The 20,586-nt window shown below is 47.1% G+C and overlaps 1 protein-coding gene across 3 annotated transcripts in view; it reads left to right on the forward strand.

The window, feature by feature from the left end:
- ITCH (itchy E3 ubiquitin protein ligase) overlaps positions 1-20,586 on the forward strand; it is a 176,221-nt gene that overhangs the window by 148,430 nt on the left and 7,205 nt on the right. For all 3 annotated transcript variants that reach the window (XM_068262394.1, XM_068262392.1, XM_068262393.1), the window contains exons 16-23: positions 1,646-1,734; positions 2,292-2,451; positions 4,858-4,991; positions 6,456-6,596; positions 8,175-8,295; positions 8,978-9,082; positions 11,324-11,420; positions 17,867-17,939. In XM_068262394.1, the coding sequence (XP_068118495.1) occupies positions 1,646-1,734; positions 2,292-2,451; positions 4,858-4,991; positions 6,456-6,596; positions 8,175-8,295; positions 8,978-9,082; positions 11,324-11,420; positions 17,867-17,939 (920 nt within the window). The remainder of the gene's footprint in view (positions 1-1,645; positions 1,735-2,291; positions 2,452-4,857; positions 4,992-6,455; positions 6,597-8,174; positions 8,296-8,977; positions 9,083-11,323; positions 11,421-17,866; positions 17,940-20,586) is intronic.

Below are 20,586 nucleotides of genomic sequence, written 5' to 3' on the forward strand. Positions count from 1 at the left end.
AAAAGCACTTACTTGAATGACAGATGCTGATTACAACTGCCACAATTGGGTGCGAGCAAGTAGGCTGGCTGTCCCACATCTTTGGCAGGGAGTGCTATCAAAATTCGGTAACCGGTAAGAACGATCAGATTAAAAACACCTGCGGCAAGCGACAGCTACACAGAAGTAAAGTCCTTTACAGTGTATTTTACCCTGGAACAAATGTGCATTTCATATGTATGGATTCATATGTATTTGAAATGTTATAATTTTTGTCATAGTGCCCCTTTAAAGTACTCCTGAACCTGACTTTGACCCTGATATTTTCAGTATGGTTTTTGTTACTGGTGCTGTGCGACTAGCACACAGCACCATCCTCCCCTCTCCAGCACTCCCTGTAGCCCCGATTCTGCTCAGTCGTAATCTTCGACTGAGCAGAACGTCGAATATGGGCGGCGAGGAAGTGTCAGCAGGCAGCTGCTGAGCGTCCCTGAATCACTGCGCCCGGGGACATATGTTCCCTCTTGCCCACCCTTAGCTATGCCCCTGATCTGCTGTGCGCAGGGGAGCTGGGCTGTGTGCGGGATTGTGATAACTGAGGTCGGATATCCTTCCGACCTCAATTAACACGCCCGCACACAGCGCAGCTACCCTGCGCACTTTGTGCAGTGAAACAAATACGGAACTATAGCGGCGAGTGGAAGGGGTGGAGTTCCAGACAGGCATGGGGAGGAAGAGCTTCAACTTCCTCCCTGACAGTATTTGATCTCAGAAGGGGGCCACAGGGGGCGCTGGAGGTGGGAGGATGGTGCTGTGTGCTAGTCGCACAGCACCATTAACAAAATATTAAAAATATCGTAGCTAAGGTCGGGGTCAGGAGTACTTTAAATGCTACACAATGCTGGTACTGAGCAGGCTTTAAACTGGGTCTTCCAAGTTTTCCAATATACTGTATGATCCAAATCTAAAGATGGCCATACACTGGTCAATGTGGCCAACAGATAGATCCCTCTCAGATCATAATCTGATAAATCCCCTCCACACACTGTACACAGATATCGGCATAAAATCTCTTGAAAATCTGGAGCCACGCACTGCCTGTCAGTCCCCCTCCCCCCTTTCCCAGGTCATGCAGAGTGTAGTCAGTGGAGCTCACACTCACATGTCCACCATTGTGTGGTTTCTCTTCAAAACCACCGGGCGCTTCTCCCTGTGCCTACTCTCTATGGGTGCCTGTGGTACATGACAAGCGCTAGAAGCACCGTGGCACCTTATGCAACTGCTAGAGGCCTTCAGTGTTCGGGCTCTAGTGTTTGTTATGCGACACAGGCGCCCTGGGAGAGAAGACAAAGGGAGGAGCAACAGGCGGCTATAGAGCGAAGACACTGGAAGAGCAGCAGCGAAATGGCGAGTGTAAGCTCAGCTGCCTACAGTACGCGTTGCTCATCCCAAAATTAAATGTTGCTACCGCCCCTTGCCCATCGCCGATTAAGCAATATCTTCCGTCCAGTGTGATCGATTATGTCAATAGATTTTGCTCGAAAATTGATCGGGCATCATTTGCTGTATTGTCCTCAAGAAGATTCGAAGATATCGAAAGAAAAACGACTAGTGTATGGCTTACGTAAGTGTTTTAATATACTTCTTCCCTTTTTTTCCCACATAGATAATGAGCTTTAATCCGCAAGACCTCAGGAGAAGGTTGTGGATCATTATCCCTGGAGAGGAGGGATTAGATTATGGAGGCGTGGCAAGGTAATGTACAGAGTTAAAGTGAGGCTGAAGTGAGAAAAACAAAAAAACAGATACCGAAGGAGAGGGAAGGCTCTGAGTCCAATAGAGCCTTTCTGTTCTTCTCCTGGTTCTGCAAATCCTGCGCTGGCTCCCCAATGGGTCGAATACTGCTCTCTGCTGCTGGGGGGAGCTTCGTAAGTCTTTGGGAGCACTTGGGCAGCTGCATACTGCGCATGTGAATGTGTGCAAGAGACCATGCTCGCTCGTGCGCAGTAGGGGGTGGCCTGTCTTTGGGAGCACTTGGGCTCCCAAAGACATACGAAGTTCCCCCCGGCAGCAGAAAGCAGTCTCTGACCCATCGGTCAGAGACTGCTAACGGGGGAGCCAGCGCAGGAGTGACGGGACCAGGAGAGGAGCGGGAAGGCTCTATAAGACCCAGAGCCTTCCCTCTCCTTAGATGAGTATCTGTTTTGGTTTTTATTTTTACTTTTTCACTTCAGACTCCCTGTAATGTGTGCCTATTTGTCTTTCTGTCTCATTTTGTGTCTCTAACTCCGGCTGCCTCTCTTCCTACACAGAGAGTGGTTCTTCCTGCTGTCCCACGAAGTTCTCAATCCCATGTATTGCCTGTTTGAATACGCCGGGAAAGATAACTACTGTCTGCAGATAAACCCCGCCTCCTACATTAACCCTGATCACTTGCGCTACTTCCGCTTTATCGGCAGGTTTATCGCCATGGTGAGTCTGCTGCCAGTACACTCTCCTGGTTTTGTTCACATTAGAAGTATATAGATTAAATATTCCATATGTGAGGGTAAATAGGGAGTATATGGTACATCTAGGCTTTTCTTTTACATTTGGACTTTATTTGAGCGTCTGTGTAGCCAGGCTGGTGTCTAATAGTAAAATGTTGCATACACTGTAATATAATAGCCTACAGCAGTGATCGTAGGTCTTGTGGGCCTGGCCGTACTGCTAAAGGGACACTGAAAACAGAATAGAGCTTTTGACCTATAGAGATGAGAATGCTATTCATTTTGAGTTGTAATGTAAATGTGTACAACTTGGAATCAGCCAGTCAAATGCAGTATTGGTCCATATGGGTGCATAAAATTTGCATCTACGTGAAATATTAGCATGTCATCCACAGATGAACATCATGACTCCAACCTGCTGGGATTTTGAGGCTGGGAGCACACTAGGCAGAGCAGAAACCATCTGTTTACTGCACTCTGCGGTTTTGGTTTTTTATTAATTTCCCTAATCAATGGAATTAATTGCAGTAACATTTTTTTTTCTTACAGAAAACGCATTCCTCTGCGTCTCCATTTTGTCATTATGTGCTTTTTACATGTATTTTTGAAAATGATGCATCAAGTTGTGCTTTTAAAAAAAACGCACAATGTAAAATGCACATATGTGGTTTTACATGCCGCCCATAGACTTTCATTACGGCAAAAATGCTAGTTTTTTCCACCACACAAGTGTTTCTGCCTAGTGTGTTCCAAGCCTGAGTGGATTCCTATGATGAACTTGATGCAGTGTTGGACAATCGGTTAGTGTAGGTGTTGAAAGCGACAGTGAATTTGCCACACCCGGATACTCCTGGCTTCCTCTGTTCAGCACTGAACAAGTGGACAGGGTCAGGAGGTCACTGACTTGTGTATTACATTGCACTTTACGTGACTCCGATACTTCCTCATTCCATACAAGGAGGAGGAAGTATCAGTCACATGACGCGCTTCAGTGAACTCTTTCTGACCTTGTCTGCTTGTTCATTGCTGAACAGCGGAATTCGGTAGTATCCGAGTGTGGCGAATCCGCTATGCCGAATTCGAGCACCAACTCTACAGTCGATGGACTACTATGCCGTATTGATCTAAAATTTGCACTAACCTATCAAGAAGGTGGCACAAAATGCTTTTCCATAGGGTAATGCTCCTGTCACTAGTTTGCAGTTGCAGCAGCAGTTCTAAATGATGCAAATTACAAATTTTTCCTTTACCAAGCCTAATATTTCTGCTTCGGTCCATCTGACCTGACATGATTTTTTGGTACTATTCCGTTAGCCGGGCGCAACCACTAGGTGGAGTTAATTACTATTCCCCCTCCAAGCCGCCATGGATAGTAGGGAAAGATGTAACTCTGGTGGTTTTATCGCCACCTAATGGATGCACCCGGCTAACGGAAAAGAACCATTTTTTTTCACCTACTGTCCAATTTGAAAGATCAAATGTCGGGTAAAACATTGAGCATGATGATGTAGCAGCTGCAGTTCAAAAGTATTTGGACATAAAAAAAAAGTTAGAGATGTGGTAGACTGTACAAAGAGATGGCAAATTTACAGTTCTGAGGGTTTTTTTGTTTTGTTTTATTTTTTTGTTATTGATTTCTGTTTTTCTCTCTTGTTCTGGCATTTGTAGCATCACTAGCTTTTTATCTTGACTACTGCTTTGTATTTTTTCGCTGTGCGTTCTTATGTATAGCATTCTGTAAGAAAGGTAATATTTTTGCAGTAATAAGCCATAATTCAATTCAAATAATAGAAAAAAGTACTGCCAAAATCGTTCTGAGTATTTTCTTGCTTGCCCGGGGATTAAAGTGAACCCGAGGCAGATGTCTGTGTATAAAATGGGGCACAGAGGCTTGATCGCTACCAAACAAGACATGCCGCTCTCAGCTCTGAACTCCCCTCACTGACAGCTTGTCATCAACCTAATTGGGGAAGGGTCATCCTTTGCAGGAGAGGTACTCCTGCTTAACACGCCCACTCTGGCGTAAGAACCGCCCCTCCCCAACCCCTTGTTGTCTCTCCCTGCCCCTTCCCCTCCTCTCTGAGCTCTGTGCTCTAAGGAAAAGCACAGAGCTCTGTGTGCAGCATTGTGATTATTATTGATTTATTTTTTTACAAAACTAAAGGATCAGAGGACGCAGGAGGGGTGGTAAAGAGCTCTATGTGGTAATAGATAGGTAATAGGTAATATGGAGGTTTTTTTAAATGATGCCGGTTTGGGTTCTCTTTAAAAAGCACTTTTTGATAACATGAAAATATCACCTAGAAGACAAGGTGACTAGATTAAGGCCCATAGTCTCTTGCAGGTGATCGTTGCTGAACCGTTTGCTCACTACCTTCTTCTTCTGCAGGCTTTGTTCCATGGCAAATTCATAGACACTGGCTTCTCATTACCATTCTACAAACGCATCCTGAACAAGCCAGTGATACTGAAGGACTTGGAATCAGTGGACCCGGAGTTTTACAATTCCCTTATCTGGATAAAGTAAGTGATTTGGTCAAAAGTCCTGTGCAGGGAATACTGATAGAAATGATGTGAGGAATGTGGATGGAACCAGTGAAATCCAACAGGGGGTCGGGACTCTTATGAGAACTTCACCCTTTGTGAAAACCTTCAGTATAACATGACTATATGCAGACAGTCCCCTACTTACAAACAACTCATTACAATGTTTCAGAGAAATAAACATAGTTGTCTTCATGTACAAAATATTCATGTTTCTTTATTACATATTTTTGTTACTAAATGTTGCAGTGTTGGATAATCTGTTAAAAGTAGTATAATAGCACACTAAAAACAATCAAAAAACAACCAAAAACAGTCCAAAAGTAAATCATTTATCCACATTTACCATGTTTAACACAGGACTCCACTTACGGTGCATATGGATTGAACTTCATTCCAATCAGTAGCTGATACCCCTTTCCCACAAAAAAATCTTTACCTTTTTCCGAATAGATCATCAGGGGGGTCTGTGTGGCTGATATTGTGATGAAACTCCTCCCCCTGTGTGATGTCATGACCAGGGTCCTGACAGTTTGCTGTCTGTGAATATTGTTGCATTGTGGGAAATTACGGCTTTTTCCAACTGCCAAGTAATCCGCATCTCCTTCTGAATAAAACTCTCTGTGAACGGACATTCTGTACAGATCACCTGGCAGAACTAACGATATCGCAACCAGTGATACATTTCACAATGTAAATCAAGAAGTTTTGAATCAGGATGATACCATTTAAATCAGGGATACAATGTAAATCAGGGAGAGGAAAGATTTTACAATTGGCAAACACTGCCTAAATAATTTATAATTGAATATTGTAATAAAAAAAACATTTTATTGTTGTTTTCACTACAGTTCCTCTTTTAAAGTGTATTTGAGACAGGGCCACAGCAAAAGCAAAAAAAAAAAAAATATATATATATACCTGGTGCCCCCTCTGGCCTAATAGCTCCCACGCCGTCCTCTTCTGACTCCCTGGTCGCTCGCAACAGGCCCCGGAAAATCCTCCAGTCGGGGCCAATCGGCACAGACTGGCCAGGCATGTTCTGTGCCTGTGCAGTAGTACTGCGGGAGCGTGTGGCCTGGCCGCACATGCAGTTAGCCCCAGACCGGATGACTTTCTGAGGCCAATTGCAGGTGAACGGGCAGTCTAAAAAGGACGGCGTGGGAGCAATCAGGCCAGAGGGGGCTGAAGGAAGCCCCAGGTATGTATATTTTTTAGCACCATCAATAATATTAAAGCTCTGCAGATGTGAAACGTGCAGGCTTGAAAAAGGTTGGATAGACTGAAACCGTGGGGCTGCCGCTGATACAGAGGAACATCATGCTGATTTAAAACTAATAAGAGCTTTAATATTATTGATGGTGCTGACTCAACTACGGACGATATGTGGATGAACAGGCTTTTGTAGAGTTTGTTACTAATGATCATTATGGCATAACCCAGGGAGAACAACATCGAGGAGTGCGCCCTGGAGATGTTTTTCTCTGTGGACAAGGAGATCCTCGGGGAAGTAAAAAGTCAAGATCTCAAACCGAACGGCAGCAACATTCAGGTGACCGAGGAGAACAAGGAGGAATACATCAGGTACGTTTTCCAGTGTTTAATGGCTTTTTACCCGAAGCTACATCAGCACTTCACATACACAGTGATGATAGTGATGGTGGTCATGAGCTAATTTTACGTAAAAATTTTGCTATTACGATTTTGAATTTGAATTGATTTTGCGTAATCCATTTGTCATTTTGCGAAATTATGAATGCCGCTATCGTAAAAAAATTTTTTATTTATGCCTAAATTTCAAAAATTAAACGGTTTTAAACTATGTGAAATCACATTTTGCCGTACTTTTTAATATATACACTTTTTATATATTGTAAAGTAAACCTGTGCCTTTAAAAAGGGATAAAGTTACATACTTACCTCGGTAGTTACCCCAGAGGCTTCCCACTTCCTTTTCAAGAGCACCGACCCAGCGCTGGGACGCTCTGCATAGAAGCATAAAGCCAATCGGCTGACAAAGCAGAGTCCGAGCGGCTCCGTGGTACTGCGCAGGTGCGAGCCATCAGTGCGGCCGTGGTTGTGAGCTTATACAGGGTCCCAGCGCTTAATCACAGATCTGCTGTAAAATGTCTATAATGTGTATGCAGAACTCTTATATAAGGTACCACAGCAAAATGTCATTTAAAAAAATACATTTTTTTTTCTTTGATTTTCTCAAAAACAACAAGGTGTTTTTGAAAAAAATGTTTTGAATTTTGCATTTTCATGTAATTGCAAAATTACAGTACTTCAGAAAAGTCCCCAGTATCCGGGGATTACCTGATGCCTGAATACATGTGCCTTTCCCGAGCAGCAGGAACTACTCATTGATCGTCCAGGTGCCATTTGCTATGCATCCTGCTGCTCCCAGCAGCTTTCTATTGTCCTCAGTGTACCGCAGTGACCCGCATCAGGTCATGTGACACGCCGGGAACCATGCTTTGATGCCGGACTGGACTTCCGGTTGCCTGAGTTTTGGATAACAGGGACTTTGCTGTAATTACGGTTATGCACAAAATTTCACATTTTCCAGAAATTGTGCATAGCGATTTTGCATCATAATTGCGTACTTGGATGCAAATTTTCGATCATGCGAAAAAACTAGTGCTGAATATTTTTTGTTCACAACCAGCTCTGATGGTAACGTGTAGATGTGTTGGGGAGCCCATCACCTCACAGTTGTGATGCCAACGTGTAGACGTGTTGGGAAGCTCATAACCTCACAGTTGTGATGCCAACGTGTAGCTGTGTTGGGGAGCCCATAACCTCACAGTTGTGATGCCAACGTGTAGACGTGTTGGGAAGCTCATAACCTCACAGTTGTGATGCCAACATGTAGACGTGTTGGGAAGCTCATAACCTCACAGTTGTGATAGTAACGTGTAGCTGTGTTGGGGAGCCCATAACCTCACAGTTGTGATGCTAACGTGTAGACGTGTTGGGAAGCTCATAACCTGACAGTTGTGATGCCAACGTGTAGACGTGTTGGGAAGCTCATAACCTCACAGTTGTGATGCCAACGTGTAGACGTGTTGGAAAGCCCATCACCTGACAGTTGTGATGCTAACGTGTAGATGTATCGGGGAGCCCATAGCCTCACAGTTGTGTTCCTGTTTTCTTCAGGCTGGTGGCTGAATGGAGATTGTCCCGAGGAGTGGAGGAACAAACACAGGCTTTCTTTGAGGGCTTCAATGAAATTCTCCCTCAGCAGTATCTGCAGTATTTCGATGCCAAAGAATTAGAGGTAAGGTTTGGTGATGGATGGGTGGTGGCACAAGTCTCGTTTCTGTTCCGTTGAAGCAGCAAATTTGGGCACATGCGGCAAGTGGACTTATTTGGCGCCCCCATAGGCGCCAGTGCAAAATATTGGTAACTGGGCGCTGGAGCGGAAGCTTGGCTGCCAGCGCCCGCTATATATCGGGCACGACGACGCCCAAATGCTGATATTTTTAGGCGCCCATGGGGGTACATTAGAATTTGAGGGGGGTTATTTGCTGTGGATACGATGTGATCATTGCGTCACACCACAGCTAGTGGAAACGGGCCCTTAGGTAGCTGTGAGGGGGACTTAGGCATTAGGCAGGCAGTGGGGGGTTTTAAAGGTTTGGTGTTGGGTACATGGTTTGTGCGGGGGGGGGGGGGGGGGAATTAAGGGTGAGGTGTTAGGTAATTTGTGGGAGGGAGGGGTTATGGGTTACGTAGGTAGTTTGTTGGGGTGGGGGGTTAAGGGGTAGACATTGGGGGGAGGGTTCTGTGTGAGAGTAGGGTTAGGTTTGGCCGTAGTAAAATATCGGTATTAAATACAGATATTTTACTAAAGGCATTACTGGGCGCCTAAATTTCCCTCTGCTTGTATTGGATGTACACCTGTTCTGTAAGCGGACTGTCCAATCACTGATACATTTTGCATGTGTTTTAATCCACAGGTTCTTCTGTGCGGTATGCAGGAAATAGACCTAAATGACTGGCAGAGGAATGCCATATACCGGCACTACACAAGGACCAGCAAACAAATCGTCTGGTTTTGGCAGGTGAGGAAATTGTGCTGAGAAACCAGGAGAGGTATTTATAGTACAGCAGAGTCTCGTGGGCCTGATTTACTAAAAGCATCTCCTATGGGAACTCGCAAGTGATTCCTGAAAACCCGGAGGTGGACAACATAATACAGGAAATAAGCTGCATCAAGAGGTTCTTGGTAGATAGAGTTCGGGCAGTGGTGGTCAAAGCTAACAGTGGGCCCCTGTGCAGAATACATGAAGGGGCCCCATGTGAGTGGCCATTATCATATCAGATTATGGTTGGATCCAAATAATGCAGATAACATACGGTAAAAGTACATGAATCCAGGTTACATTCTATAGGCACTGTGTTAATGTAACACACATTTCATACTTGTGTATGACTGGGCCGCAAGCAGATATCACTGTTCCTCCTGGGTTTTAGAGAGAAATACACAGAGAAGAGCCTACAGAGTAATCATGCCCTGACTGTGGTACAGCAGTATGGGCCCTAGAGGGCATGGGGCCCCTGTGCAGCTGCACAGCCTGCACGGGCCTATGTCTGCCTATATGATTACATCACCCAGCCGGGAGATGTAATCACATTAGTGGACTAATCTTCCAGCATGCATTGCGGTGGCCGAGGACACTTGCGGTTTTGAGGCATTGACCGAAGCAAGATGGACGCCTCTGAATTGGGAGTCGGTGAGATGGATTAGGCCATCTTGAAGAGGTGAGTTTTGAGGGCTTGTTTGAAGGTGCTGAAGAAGGAAGCAAGCCTGATCGGCAGTGAGAGAGAGTCCCACAGAATGGGGCGGCTCTAGGGAAGTCCTGTAGTCACTCATGGGCGTGCCTGGGGTGGTTAGGAGGAGTCTAGCTGCTGTATTCATGATAGATTGTGGGGTGGGAGGAGAGTGATGCGGTTCAGAGGGAGGCCTGACAGGAGGGTGTTGCAGTAGTCCAGGCAGGAGATGAGGGCGTGGCCGAGGAGTTTAGCAGTGTCCAAGGGCAGGAAGGGGTTGGAAATTGCAGGCCCTGGTAATGGTTTGGATGTGGGGGGTGAGGGAGAGGGCTGAGTCCTGGTTGACACCCGGACAGTGGGCCTGTGCAGTCGGGTGGATAATTATACCGTTGACAATGACATATATTTCAGCAGTGGGTGAGATTGCACAAGGAAGGAAAATTCTGTCAAAAGATTGCAGCCTTGCCTGGGTCATATCGGAACTTAATGGGGCCTACTGAAAGGCTAGTAAATTGGCAGTTGTGCAATTGCAGTGTCATACAAACACCCCTACTGAGAATTTTGTTGTTGTTGTTTTGAAGTTTGACTGGCTTGCATTTATTACAGGACAACCCACAAAAACAGCTGCTATAAATACGAAGTACGACTGCAATCACACAACCATGTGCCGTATTTACTTACCTTTCTACATCCCTGACTATGATCTGATCTGTCTCAGATTGAGTTTGGTAGATATATTCAGACTTCAACTTAACTCAGACTTAGACTTAAAGGAACACTATTAAACCAAGCGTTCTAAAATGACAATGTACAAATAATGTCTAAGTAGCTGTGTAACCATTTTGCTACTTTTCATGTTCAATATCAGAGGCAAAAGCTTTAATTCATTGTGTGTAGGAATTAGCTCTATTGGAACAAATCATTCTCAAAAGCGATGTCTTCTTCAATGCACAGCCAGTGTTGTCTCTTTGCATATCGGACTACAGAGTATTTTTCTCTGAAAGCAAAAAAAAAAGTATGAAAAGCTGTGGTGCAAGGTTTCACACACAATTACAAATGTTTATAACAAGTTACATTTCCTCTGTTTTCCTCAGACACTTCAGTCAGAGAGACACAGTACACAGGCAGCTGCAGCTGCTGAGAGCTTTCTCTCACACACAGGTTTAAGAGATGCACTGTGAGGGAAATACTTGCCTAAAGAGGGGGAATTCTCAGGTTCCTATTGAGGCTTCCCTCAGCGTTCTGCAGCCCCCCCCCCCCCCCCTTCTCCTAACATGGACCCCCAGAAGATTGCTGACAATAGATGTCGAGTGATTTTATCGGGGGCCTCGTACTTTGTCTGACATCAGCGCGGCCGTGCATGTGCAGTAACTTGGAGCTGCTCGTGCACGATAGAGAGCAGCATAAATTCAGAAGCAAATTACTATGTCTTAGTATTTACCCTTTAGGTGTGGGTGAGCATTATAGCAGATGTACATTGAGATTACTTTACTTCTGCATTAAACCATGCTTACAATTTGTTTTCCTTACAGTTTGTGAAGGAGATTGACAATGAGAAGCGCATGCGGCTCCTGCAGTTTGTTACCGGCACCTGTCGATTACCAGTTGGAGGATTTGCAGACCTTATGGGTATGTAGCTGGATACCTTAATGTATATTTGTTCATGATTTTAGCTGTGGGACTGGGTTATATAAGGCCATTGATTCAGCCTCTCTGCTTTGCTTACTGTGCTGTATTATTGCTCATTCACTACTGAGGTTGATAAAAACTTCTGCCCACACCTGTACAGGAGACTAAGCTGCTCATTCCTGTACAGTGGACTAAGCTGCTCACACCTGTACAGTGGACTAAACTGCTTACACCTGTACAGGGGACTAAGCTGCTCACACCTGTACAGTGGACTGAGCTGCTCACACCTGTACAGTGGACTAAGCTGCTCACACCTGTACAGTGGACTGAGCTGCTCACACCTGTACAGTGGACTGGGCTGCTCACACCTGTACAGTGGACTGGGCTGCTCACACCTGTACAGGGGGACTGAGCTGCTCACACCTGTACAGTGGACTGAGCTGCTCACACCTGTACAGTGGACTGAGCTGCTCACACCTGTACAGTGGACTGAGCTGCTCACACCTGTACAGTGGGCTGAGCTTCTCGCACCTGTACAGTGGACTGAGCTTCTCGCACCTGCACAGTGGATTGAGCTGCTCACACCTGTACAGTGGACTGGGCTGCTCACACCTGTACAGTGGACTGAGCTTCTCGCACCTGTACAGTGGATTGAGCTGCTCACACCTGTACAGTGGACTGGGCTGCTCACACCTGTACAGTGGACTGAGCTGCTCACACCTGTACAGTGGACTGAGCTGCTCGCACCTGTACAGTGGACTGGGCTGCTCGCACCTGTACAGTGGACTGAGCTGCTCACACCTGTACAGTGGACTGAGCTGCTCGCACCTGTACAGTGGACTGGGCTGCTCACACCTGTACAGTGGACTGAGCTGCTCGCACCTGTACAGTGGACTGAGCTGCTCACACCTGTACAGTGGACTGAGCTGCTCACACCTGTACAGTGGACTGAGCTGCTCGCACCTGTACAGTGGACTGGGCTGCTCACACCTGTACAGTGGACTGGGCTGCTCACACCTGTACAGTGGACTGAGCTGCTCACACCTGTACAGTGGACTGAGCTGCTTGCACCTGTACAGTGGACTGAGCTGCTCACACCTGTACAGTGGACCGAGCTGCTTACACCTGTACAGGGGGACTGAGCTGCTCACACCTGTACAGTGGACTGAGCTTCTCGCACCTGTACAGTGGGCTGAGCTTCTCGCACCTGTACAGTGGACTGAGCTTCTCGCACCTGTACAGTGGATTGAGCTGCTCACACCTGTACAGTGGACTGGGCTGCTCACACCTGTACAGTGGACTGAGCTTCTCACACCTGTACAGTGGATTGAGCTGCTCACACCTGTACAGTGGACTGGGCTGCTCACACCTGTACAGTGGACTGAGCTTCTCGCACCTGTACAGTGGATTGAGCTGCTCACACCTGTACAGTGGGCTGAGCTGCTCACACCTGTACAGGGGGACTGAGCTGCTCACACCTGTACAGTGGACTGAGCTTCTCGCACCTGTACAGTGGACTGGGCTGCTCACACCTGTACAGTGGACTGGGCTTCTCGCACCTGTACAGTGGATTGAGCTGCTCACACCTGTACAGTGGACTGGGCTGCTCACACCTGTACAGTGGACTGCGCTTCTCACACCTGTACAGTGGACTGCGCTTCTCACACCTGTACAGTGGACTGAGCTTCTCGCACCTGTACAGTGGATTGAGCTGCTCACACCTGTACAGTGGACTGGGCTGCTCACACCTGTACAGTGGACTGAGCTTCTCGCACCTGTACAGTGGATTGAGCTGCTCACACCTGTACAGTGGGCTGAGCTGCTCACACCTGTACAGGGGGACTGAGCTGCTCACACCTGTACAGTGGACTGAGCTTCTCGCACCTGTACAGTGGACTGGGCTGCTCACACCTGTACAGTGGACTGGGCTTCTCGCACCTGTACAGTGGATTGAGCTGCTCACACCTGTACAGTGGACTGGGCTGCTCACACCTGTACAGTGGACTGGGCTGCTCACACCTGTACAGTGGACTGCGCTTCTCACACCTGTACAGTGGACTGCGCTTCTCACACCTGTACAGTGGACTGAGCTTCTCGCACCTGTACAGTGGATTGAGCTGCTCACACCTGTACAGTGGACTGAGCTGCTCACACCTGTACAGTGGACTGAGCTTCTCGCACCTGTACAGTGGATTGAGCTGCTCACACCTGTACAGTGGACTGAGCTTCTCGCACCTGTACAGTGGATTGAGCTGCTCACACCTGTACAGTGGACTGAGCTGCTCACACCTGTACAGTGGACTGAGCTTCTCGCACCTGTACAGTGGATTGAGCTGCTCACACCTGTACAGTGGGCTGAGCTGCTCACACCTGTACAGGGGGACTGAGCTGCTCACACCTGTACAGTGGACTGAGCTTCTCGCACCTGTACAGTGGACTGGGCTGCTCACACCTGTACAGTGGACTGGGCTTCTCGCACCTGTACAGTGGATTGAGCTGCTCACACCTGTACAGTGGACTGGGCTGCTCACACCTGTACAGTGGACTGGGCTGCTCACACCTGTACAGTGGACTGGGCTGCTCACACCTGTACAGTGGACTGCGCTTCTCACACCTGTACAGTGGACTGCGCTTCTCACACCTGTACAGTGGACTGCGCTTCTCACACCTGTACAGTGGACTGAGCTTCTCGCACCTGTACAGTGGATTGAGCTGCTCACACCTGTACAGTGGACTGAGCTTCTCGCACCTGTACAGTGGATTGAGCTGCTCACACCTGTACAGTGGACTGAGCTGCTCGCACCTGTACAGTGGATTGAGCTGCTCACACCTGTACAGTGGACTGGGCTGCTCACACCTGTACAGTGGACTGAGCTGCTCACACCTGTACAGTGGACTGAGCTGCTCACACCTGTACAGTGGACTGAGCTTCTCGCACCTGTACAGTGGATTGAGCTGCTCACACCTGTACAGTGGACTGCGCTTCTCACACCTGTACAGTGGACTGAGCTTCTCGCACCTGTACAGTGGATTGAGCTGCTCACACCTGTACAGTGGGCTGAGCTGCTCACACCTGTACAGGGGGACTGAGCTGCTCACACCTGTACAGTGGACTGAGCTGCTCACACCTGTACAGTGGACTGAGCTTCTCGCACCTGTACAGTGGATTGAGCTGCTCACACCTGTACAGTGGACTGAGCTGCTCGCACCTGTACAGTGGTTCGAGCTGCTCACACCTGTACAGTGGACTGAGCTGCTCACACCTGTACAGTGGACTGAGCTTCTCGCACCTGTACAGTGGATTGAGCTGCTCACACCTGTACAGTGGACTGCGCTTCTCACACCTGTACAGTGGACTGAGCTTCTCGCACCTGTACAGTGGATTGAGCTGCTTACACCTGTACAGTGGGCTGAGCTGCTCACACCTGTACAGGGGGACTGAGCTGCTCACACCTGTACAGTGGACTGCGCTTCTCACACCTGTACAGTGGACTGAGCTTCTCGCACCTGTACAGTGGATTGAGCTGCTCGCACCTGTACAGTGGGCTGAGCTGCTCACACCTGTACAGGGGGACTGGGCTGCTCACACCTGTACAGTGGACTGAGCTGCTCACACCTGTACAGTGGACTGGGCTGCTCACACCTGTACAGTGGATTGAGCTGCTCACACCTGTACAGTGGACTGGGCTGCTCACACCTGTACAGTGGACTGAGCTGCTCACACCTGTACAGTGGACTGAGCTGCTCACACCTGTACAGTGGACTGAGCTGCTCACACTTTGTTGTGCTCTGACCGTTGCTGTCGTTTTTGCTGGATGCTAGGAATATGAGAAGAAAACACGCAGTATTTTTTAATCAGGCAAAATCGCATCACAATCTCCTTGCGTTAGTCTAAAAGAGTTCCTGTGATTTTTCAATATTTTGCTGATGTCTTTTGTGTTTTGCATGCCATTGCACAAATGCCGCAAAATCATATGTAGTATAAAACAGCCCGCTAGTCTCATTTTGTAAGGCCATCTCCAATCACAAAAATAAAACTGTACTACGGCCTTAAAGGCAACCATTAAGCAACAGAAATATGGAGGCTGCCATATTTATTACCTTTTAAACAGTTGCCTGGCAGTCCTGCTGATCTCTTTGGCTGCAGCAGTGTCTAAATCACACTAGAAACAAGCATGCAGCTAATGTTGTCAGATCTGACAATAACGTCAGAAACACCTGATCTGCTGCATGCTTGTTCAGGGTCTCTGGCTAAAAGTATTAGAGGCAGAGGATCAGCAGAACAGCCAGGCAACTGGTATTGTTTAAAAGGAAGTAAATATGGCAGCTTCCATATACCTCTCGCTTGAGGTCTCCTGACACCTGAAATAAGAGGGAGATGGAGGCTTCTATATTTCCATTTAAGCAATGCACATTACCTGGTTGTCCTGCTGATCCTCTGCCTAATACGTTTAGCTATAGACCTAGAACAAGCATGCAGCAGATCAGGTTTCTGACTGAAGTGTGACTGGATTACCTGTATGCTTGTTTCAGGTGTGTGATTCAGACACTACTAATACATGAAAGATCAGCAGGATAACAGGAAACTGTTATTGTTTATAAATAAGGCAGCTTCCATATGCCTCGCACTTCATGTTCCTTGTAAGGTTCATACACACATGTAAGTTAAGTTACCTTGAATGAATGTTTTTTCGCTGGTGTGCACCATCCCATTGAGATACATTAGCCAAGTGTTTTCACAGGCGGCAGCGGTTTTGAAAACTCTACAAAAAAACGCTTGGTGTGCACCAGCCATGAGTGATGGAAAGCGGAGGACAGCACTCGTACAAATCATTTTATAGGGAACCTGTGAGTGAGAGGGATATGGAGGCTGCCATATGTATTTCCTGTTAAAGAGAACCCGAGGTGTGTTTGAAGAATGTTATCTGCATACAGAGGCTGGATCTGCCTATACAGCCCAGACTCTGTTGCTATCCCAAACCCCCCTAAGGTCCCCCTGCACTCTGCAATCAGACATAAATCACAGCAGTGCTGTGATCAGCGGGGAGGGAAGGGAGGCAGACGGGGACCGGAGTTCTGCAGGAGGCGGGGAGAGCAGCAGACTGACACTATAGAGATAAACACAGCCCGAGGGCAAGGCTTTGACTTATGAGGGATTGCAGAGTGCAGGGGGACCTTAGGGGGGCTTGGGATAGCAACAGAGGCTGGGCTGTATAGGCAGATCTAGCCTCTGTATGCAGATAACATTCTTCAAACCCATCTCGGATTCTCTTTAAGCAATGGAAGTTGCCTGGCTGTCCTGCTTATCTTCATGCATTAATAGTATCTGAATCAATCTCCTGAAACAAGCATGCTGGTAATCCAGTCAAACACCTGATCTGCTGCATGCTTGTTCAGCGTCTGTGGCTAAAAGTATTAGTGGCAGAGGATCAGCAGGAGAGCCAGGCAATGTGCATTGTTTATGGTAGCTTCCACATCCTGCTTTCTTCAGGTGTCATGTAAGGGTCTTAGTTCCTGTAGCTGGTGAACATTAGTGATCTTATTCAGTGTTCCTTATCCACAATGACCATGTAAGAGGAATAGACTTCACCTCCTCGGAGCTGGCAAAGATGTTCTTCCAAAGCGATGCCCTAAATCATCCAGACGGAAGCTTTCTGAAAAATTAGTGTTCAGTTAGCATTTCATGTTTGCGTTTATAGAGTCAGTGTTAGCCCATTGTAAAATCTTTCCTCTCCCTGATTTACATTCTGAAATGTATCACTGGTGGTGACATCTTCAGTTCTGTCAGGTGATCTGCACGGAATGTTCATTACTGAGAGAGTCCTATGCACAGAGGGGGATATTGCTTGCTTGGCAGTTAGAAAAAGATGTTATTTCCCAAAATGCAATGAGGTTCACTGACAGGAAACTGTCAGGACCATGGTCATGACATCACAATGTGGGAAGGGTTTCACCACAATATCCGCTATACAGACCCCCCCCCCCCCCTGACTGATCAGTAGCATGGTAGCGTAGTGGTTATCTTTCTCGCCTTGCAATGCTGGTTCGAATTCCATCCTCCAGCCAGGGCACTATCTGCACGGAGGGTTTCCTCTGGGCACTCCGGTTTCCTCTCATATCCAAAAAACATACAGATAATTGGCTTCCCCCTAAATTGGCCCTCAGCTACGATACATACAACACACAATACATACATAGATATAGGACTATGGTAGTGATTAGATTGTGAGCCCTCTGCGGGACAGTTAGTGACAAGACAATATACTCTGTGCAGCGCTGCAGAAGATGTCAGTGCTATAGAAATACCAAGTAATAATTATCTATTTGAGAAGAGGTAAAGCTTTATCGTGGGAAAATGGGTATCAGCTACTGATTGGGATGAAGTTCAATCCTTGGTTAAAGTTCCTGTTTAAAGCCCATCATACTAATACATTCTCTTTGTTTAGGGAGCAATGGTCCTCAGAAATTCTGCATTGAGAAGGTTGGCAAAGAGAACTGGTTGCCCAGGAGCCACACATGGTAAGCACTAATGATATGCTTTGTAGAAGTGCTGAATGACCTGTGAATTTCTGTGATGTGGTCAGTTGCTGCCGGTCAGTCACATTCTAGCCATTGACTTTCAGTATGCCTGTGCTAACACATGTCCCTCTCCATAATGGGCTGTATAGGTGGCCATACATCAGGTGACTTGGCGGCCGATAGACCATCTGATTCGATTATTATAATCCGAAAGAAAATTGGTGCTGCCAGGTGCATGCCTGATTGACAATGCGACCTATTTTGAGCCAAAATTGATCACATTAATTGGTCGAACATGCTGCAGGATGTAGGGCCGACTTGCTTAACGGGGTTCTGTGGGGTGTTCCAAAAAGCAAGAAGCCTCACTTACCTGGGGCTTCTACCGGCCCCCTGCAGCTATTAAGTCCCAGCGGCGGTGAACAGCGGAGGCTTCAGTGACGGCATGGGACTTAGCTGCAGGGGGCCGGTAGAAGCCCCAGGTAAGTGACACTTTTTGTAACACCCCACAGAACCCCTTTAATCGGATGCATGCCGGTAATGGCGAGCGGTATCAGGAGGAGCGATGACGTTGCCCCCCCTCCATGTGCTGTGGGCCAGTGCACTATACATTTTCTGTCCGTGGCCCCGCTTGTCTTCCCTGCCTCTGTGGACAAAGGGCCCGATCCAATTCACATATTCTCCTGGGAGATATTTTCTCCTCTCATCAATAAAATGACTTTTAAGCCACCAGCAAGTAAGACGATACTCTGAAGAATTTTGAAAGTACTTTTTGGTACTTTTTCAATTGCGGAGTGCTGAAAAGTTATTTTAAACAGAAGATGGAAAATTCTCTCTTAAATGAAAAAGTGAATTGGATCAGGCCCCAAATCTTTAAAATTCACAATTTTAGGATAGGATAACCTTTTAAAGCAATACTGAAGCGACCTGCAAAATATGAGTTAGATTCTCACCTGCGGAGAGGGAAGGCTCTGCATCCCATAGAGCATTCCCAGTACTCTCTTTGTACTCTCTCTGTCGGCCCCCCAGTGTAATTAGTGTAGTGGCATTAGTGATGGCCCGAACGGTTCACATGCGAACATCGCGGGTTCACGTTCGAACGTGAAATTTATGCGAGTTTGACCTGCCCCCTATACTACATCATTGGGCTAAACTTTGACCCTCTACATCGCAGTCAGCAGACACATGGCAGCCAAATTAGGCTGCACACCCTCCTGGAGCCCCCCCCCCCCCCCTTCCTTATAAAAGGCAGCAGCTTCAGCCATTTTCTCACTCTGTGTGCTGCTGTTAGTAAGAGAAGGGAGAAGAAGGTTGCTGCAGAGATAGGGAAAGCTTAGTTAGTATCTTGTTAGGCTTGTTAGAGAGAGAGAGAGATAGAGAGAGAGAGTCCCACTGACACTTGCATATACAGCGCTGTCTGTCACAGCTGGCCCTTACGAATTGCTATACTGTGCCAGGCTCAGCACATTCAGTGCCTACCTTTTCACTGCACCTGTGTGTGTGACAGCTGCACATCTGTAATACCAGTCCGTGCATACCTTTCACTGCACCTGTGTAACAGCACGCAGTTGTATATACCAGTCACTGCATACCTGTTCACTGTACCTGTGTGACAGCTGCACATTGTATTGTAATACCAGTCCGTGCATACCTTTCACTGCACCTGTGTGACAGCACGCAGTTTTTATATACCAGTCACTACATACCTGTTCACTGTACCTGTGTGACAGCTGCACATTGTATTGTAATACCTGTCACTGCATTCCTTTCACTGCAACTGTGTGACTGCACATTGTTATACCAGCAGTCACTGCATACCTTTTCACTGCACCTGTTTGACTGCACATTGTTATACCAGCAGTCAGTGTATACCTTTTACTGCACCTGTGTGACTGCACATTGTTATACCAGCAGTCAGTGTATACCTTTCACTGCACCTGTGTGACTGTACATTGTATTAGTCAAGTCAATGCATACCTTTCACTTCATCCCCCCCAATATGGACAAAACAGGCAGAGGCAGAGCCACCCGGCAGGTCTGTTCGAGGCCGTGATTTCGTGCGCCCTGGACCAAAGTACAGTGTTCAGAAGGCACGTGCCATCAACCCTCAAGATTGTCAGGACGTAGTTGACTATTTAACACAGACCACCTCAGCTTCCGCACAGAACTGTGACATATCTTCCTCCTCCTGCTCTGATTCTGGCACCCAACTTAACACTCAGTCGGCAGTCACCAAAGTGCCATCATCCCAGGGCTCAGCGGTGTGGAAATTTTTTTGTGTGTCTGCCTCAGATGAGAGCAATGCCATCTGTACTCACTGCCACAGAAAATTAAGCCGTGGAAAGACCAAGACACGCATAGGGACAACTTCCTTACGAAGACACATGATGACAAAGCACAAACTGCAATGGGATGACCACCTGAGGAAAAGCAGGGAGAACATTGTAAGACGCTCCTGGAATATGGACACACCAGGTTTAGTATCTATTTTTTCCCCTGGTTTTTGCCCTCTAAATCTAGGTGTGTCTTGTATTCCAGAGCTTCTTATACAACGGAAATTGCGGTAACTCATTTGTTGCAGCTTGCTTCAGTATTGAATCTTCTAATCTTGGTGGCATGCATTAACAAAGTATAAGTACTGCCGTTTTCT

The sequence above is a fragment of the Hyperolius riggenbachi genome, chromosome 12 (genome assembly GCF_040937935.1).
Source record: "Hyperolius riggenbachi isolate aHypRig1 chromosome 12, aHypRig1.pri, whole genome shotgun sequence".
NCBI lineage: Eukaryota > Metazoa > Chordata > Amphibia > Anura > Hyperoliidae > Hyperolius > Hyperolius riggenbachi.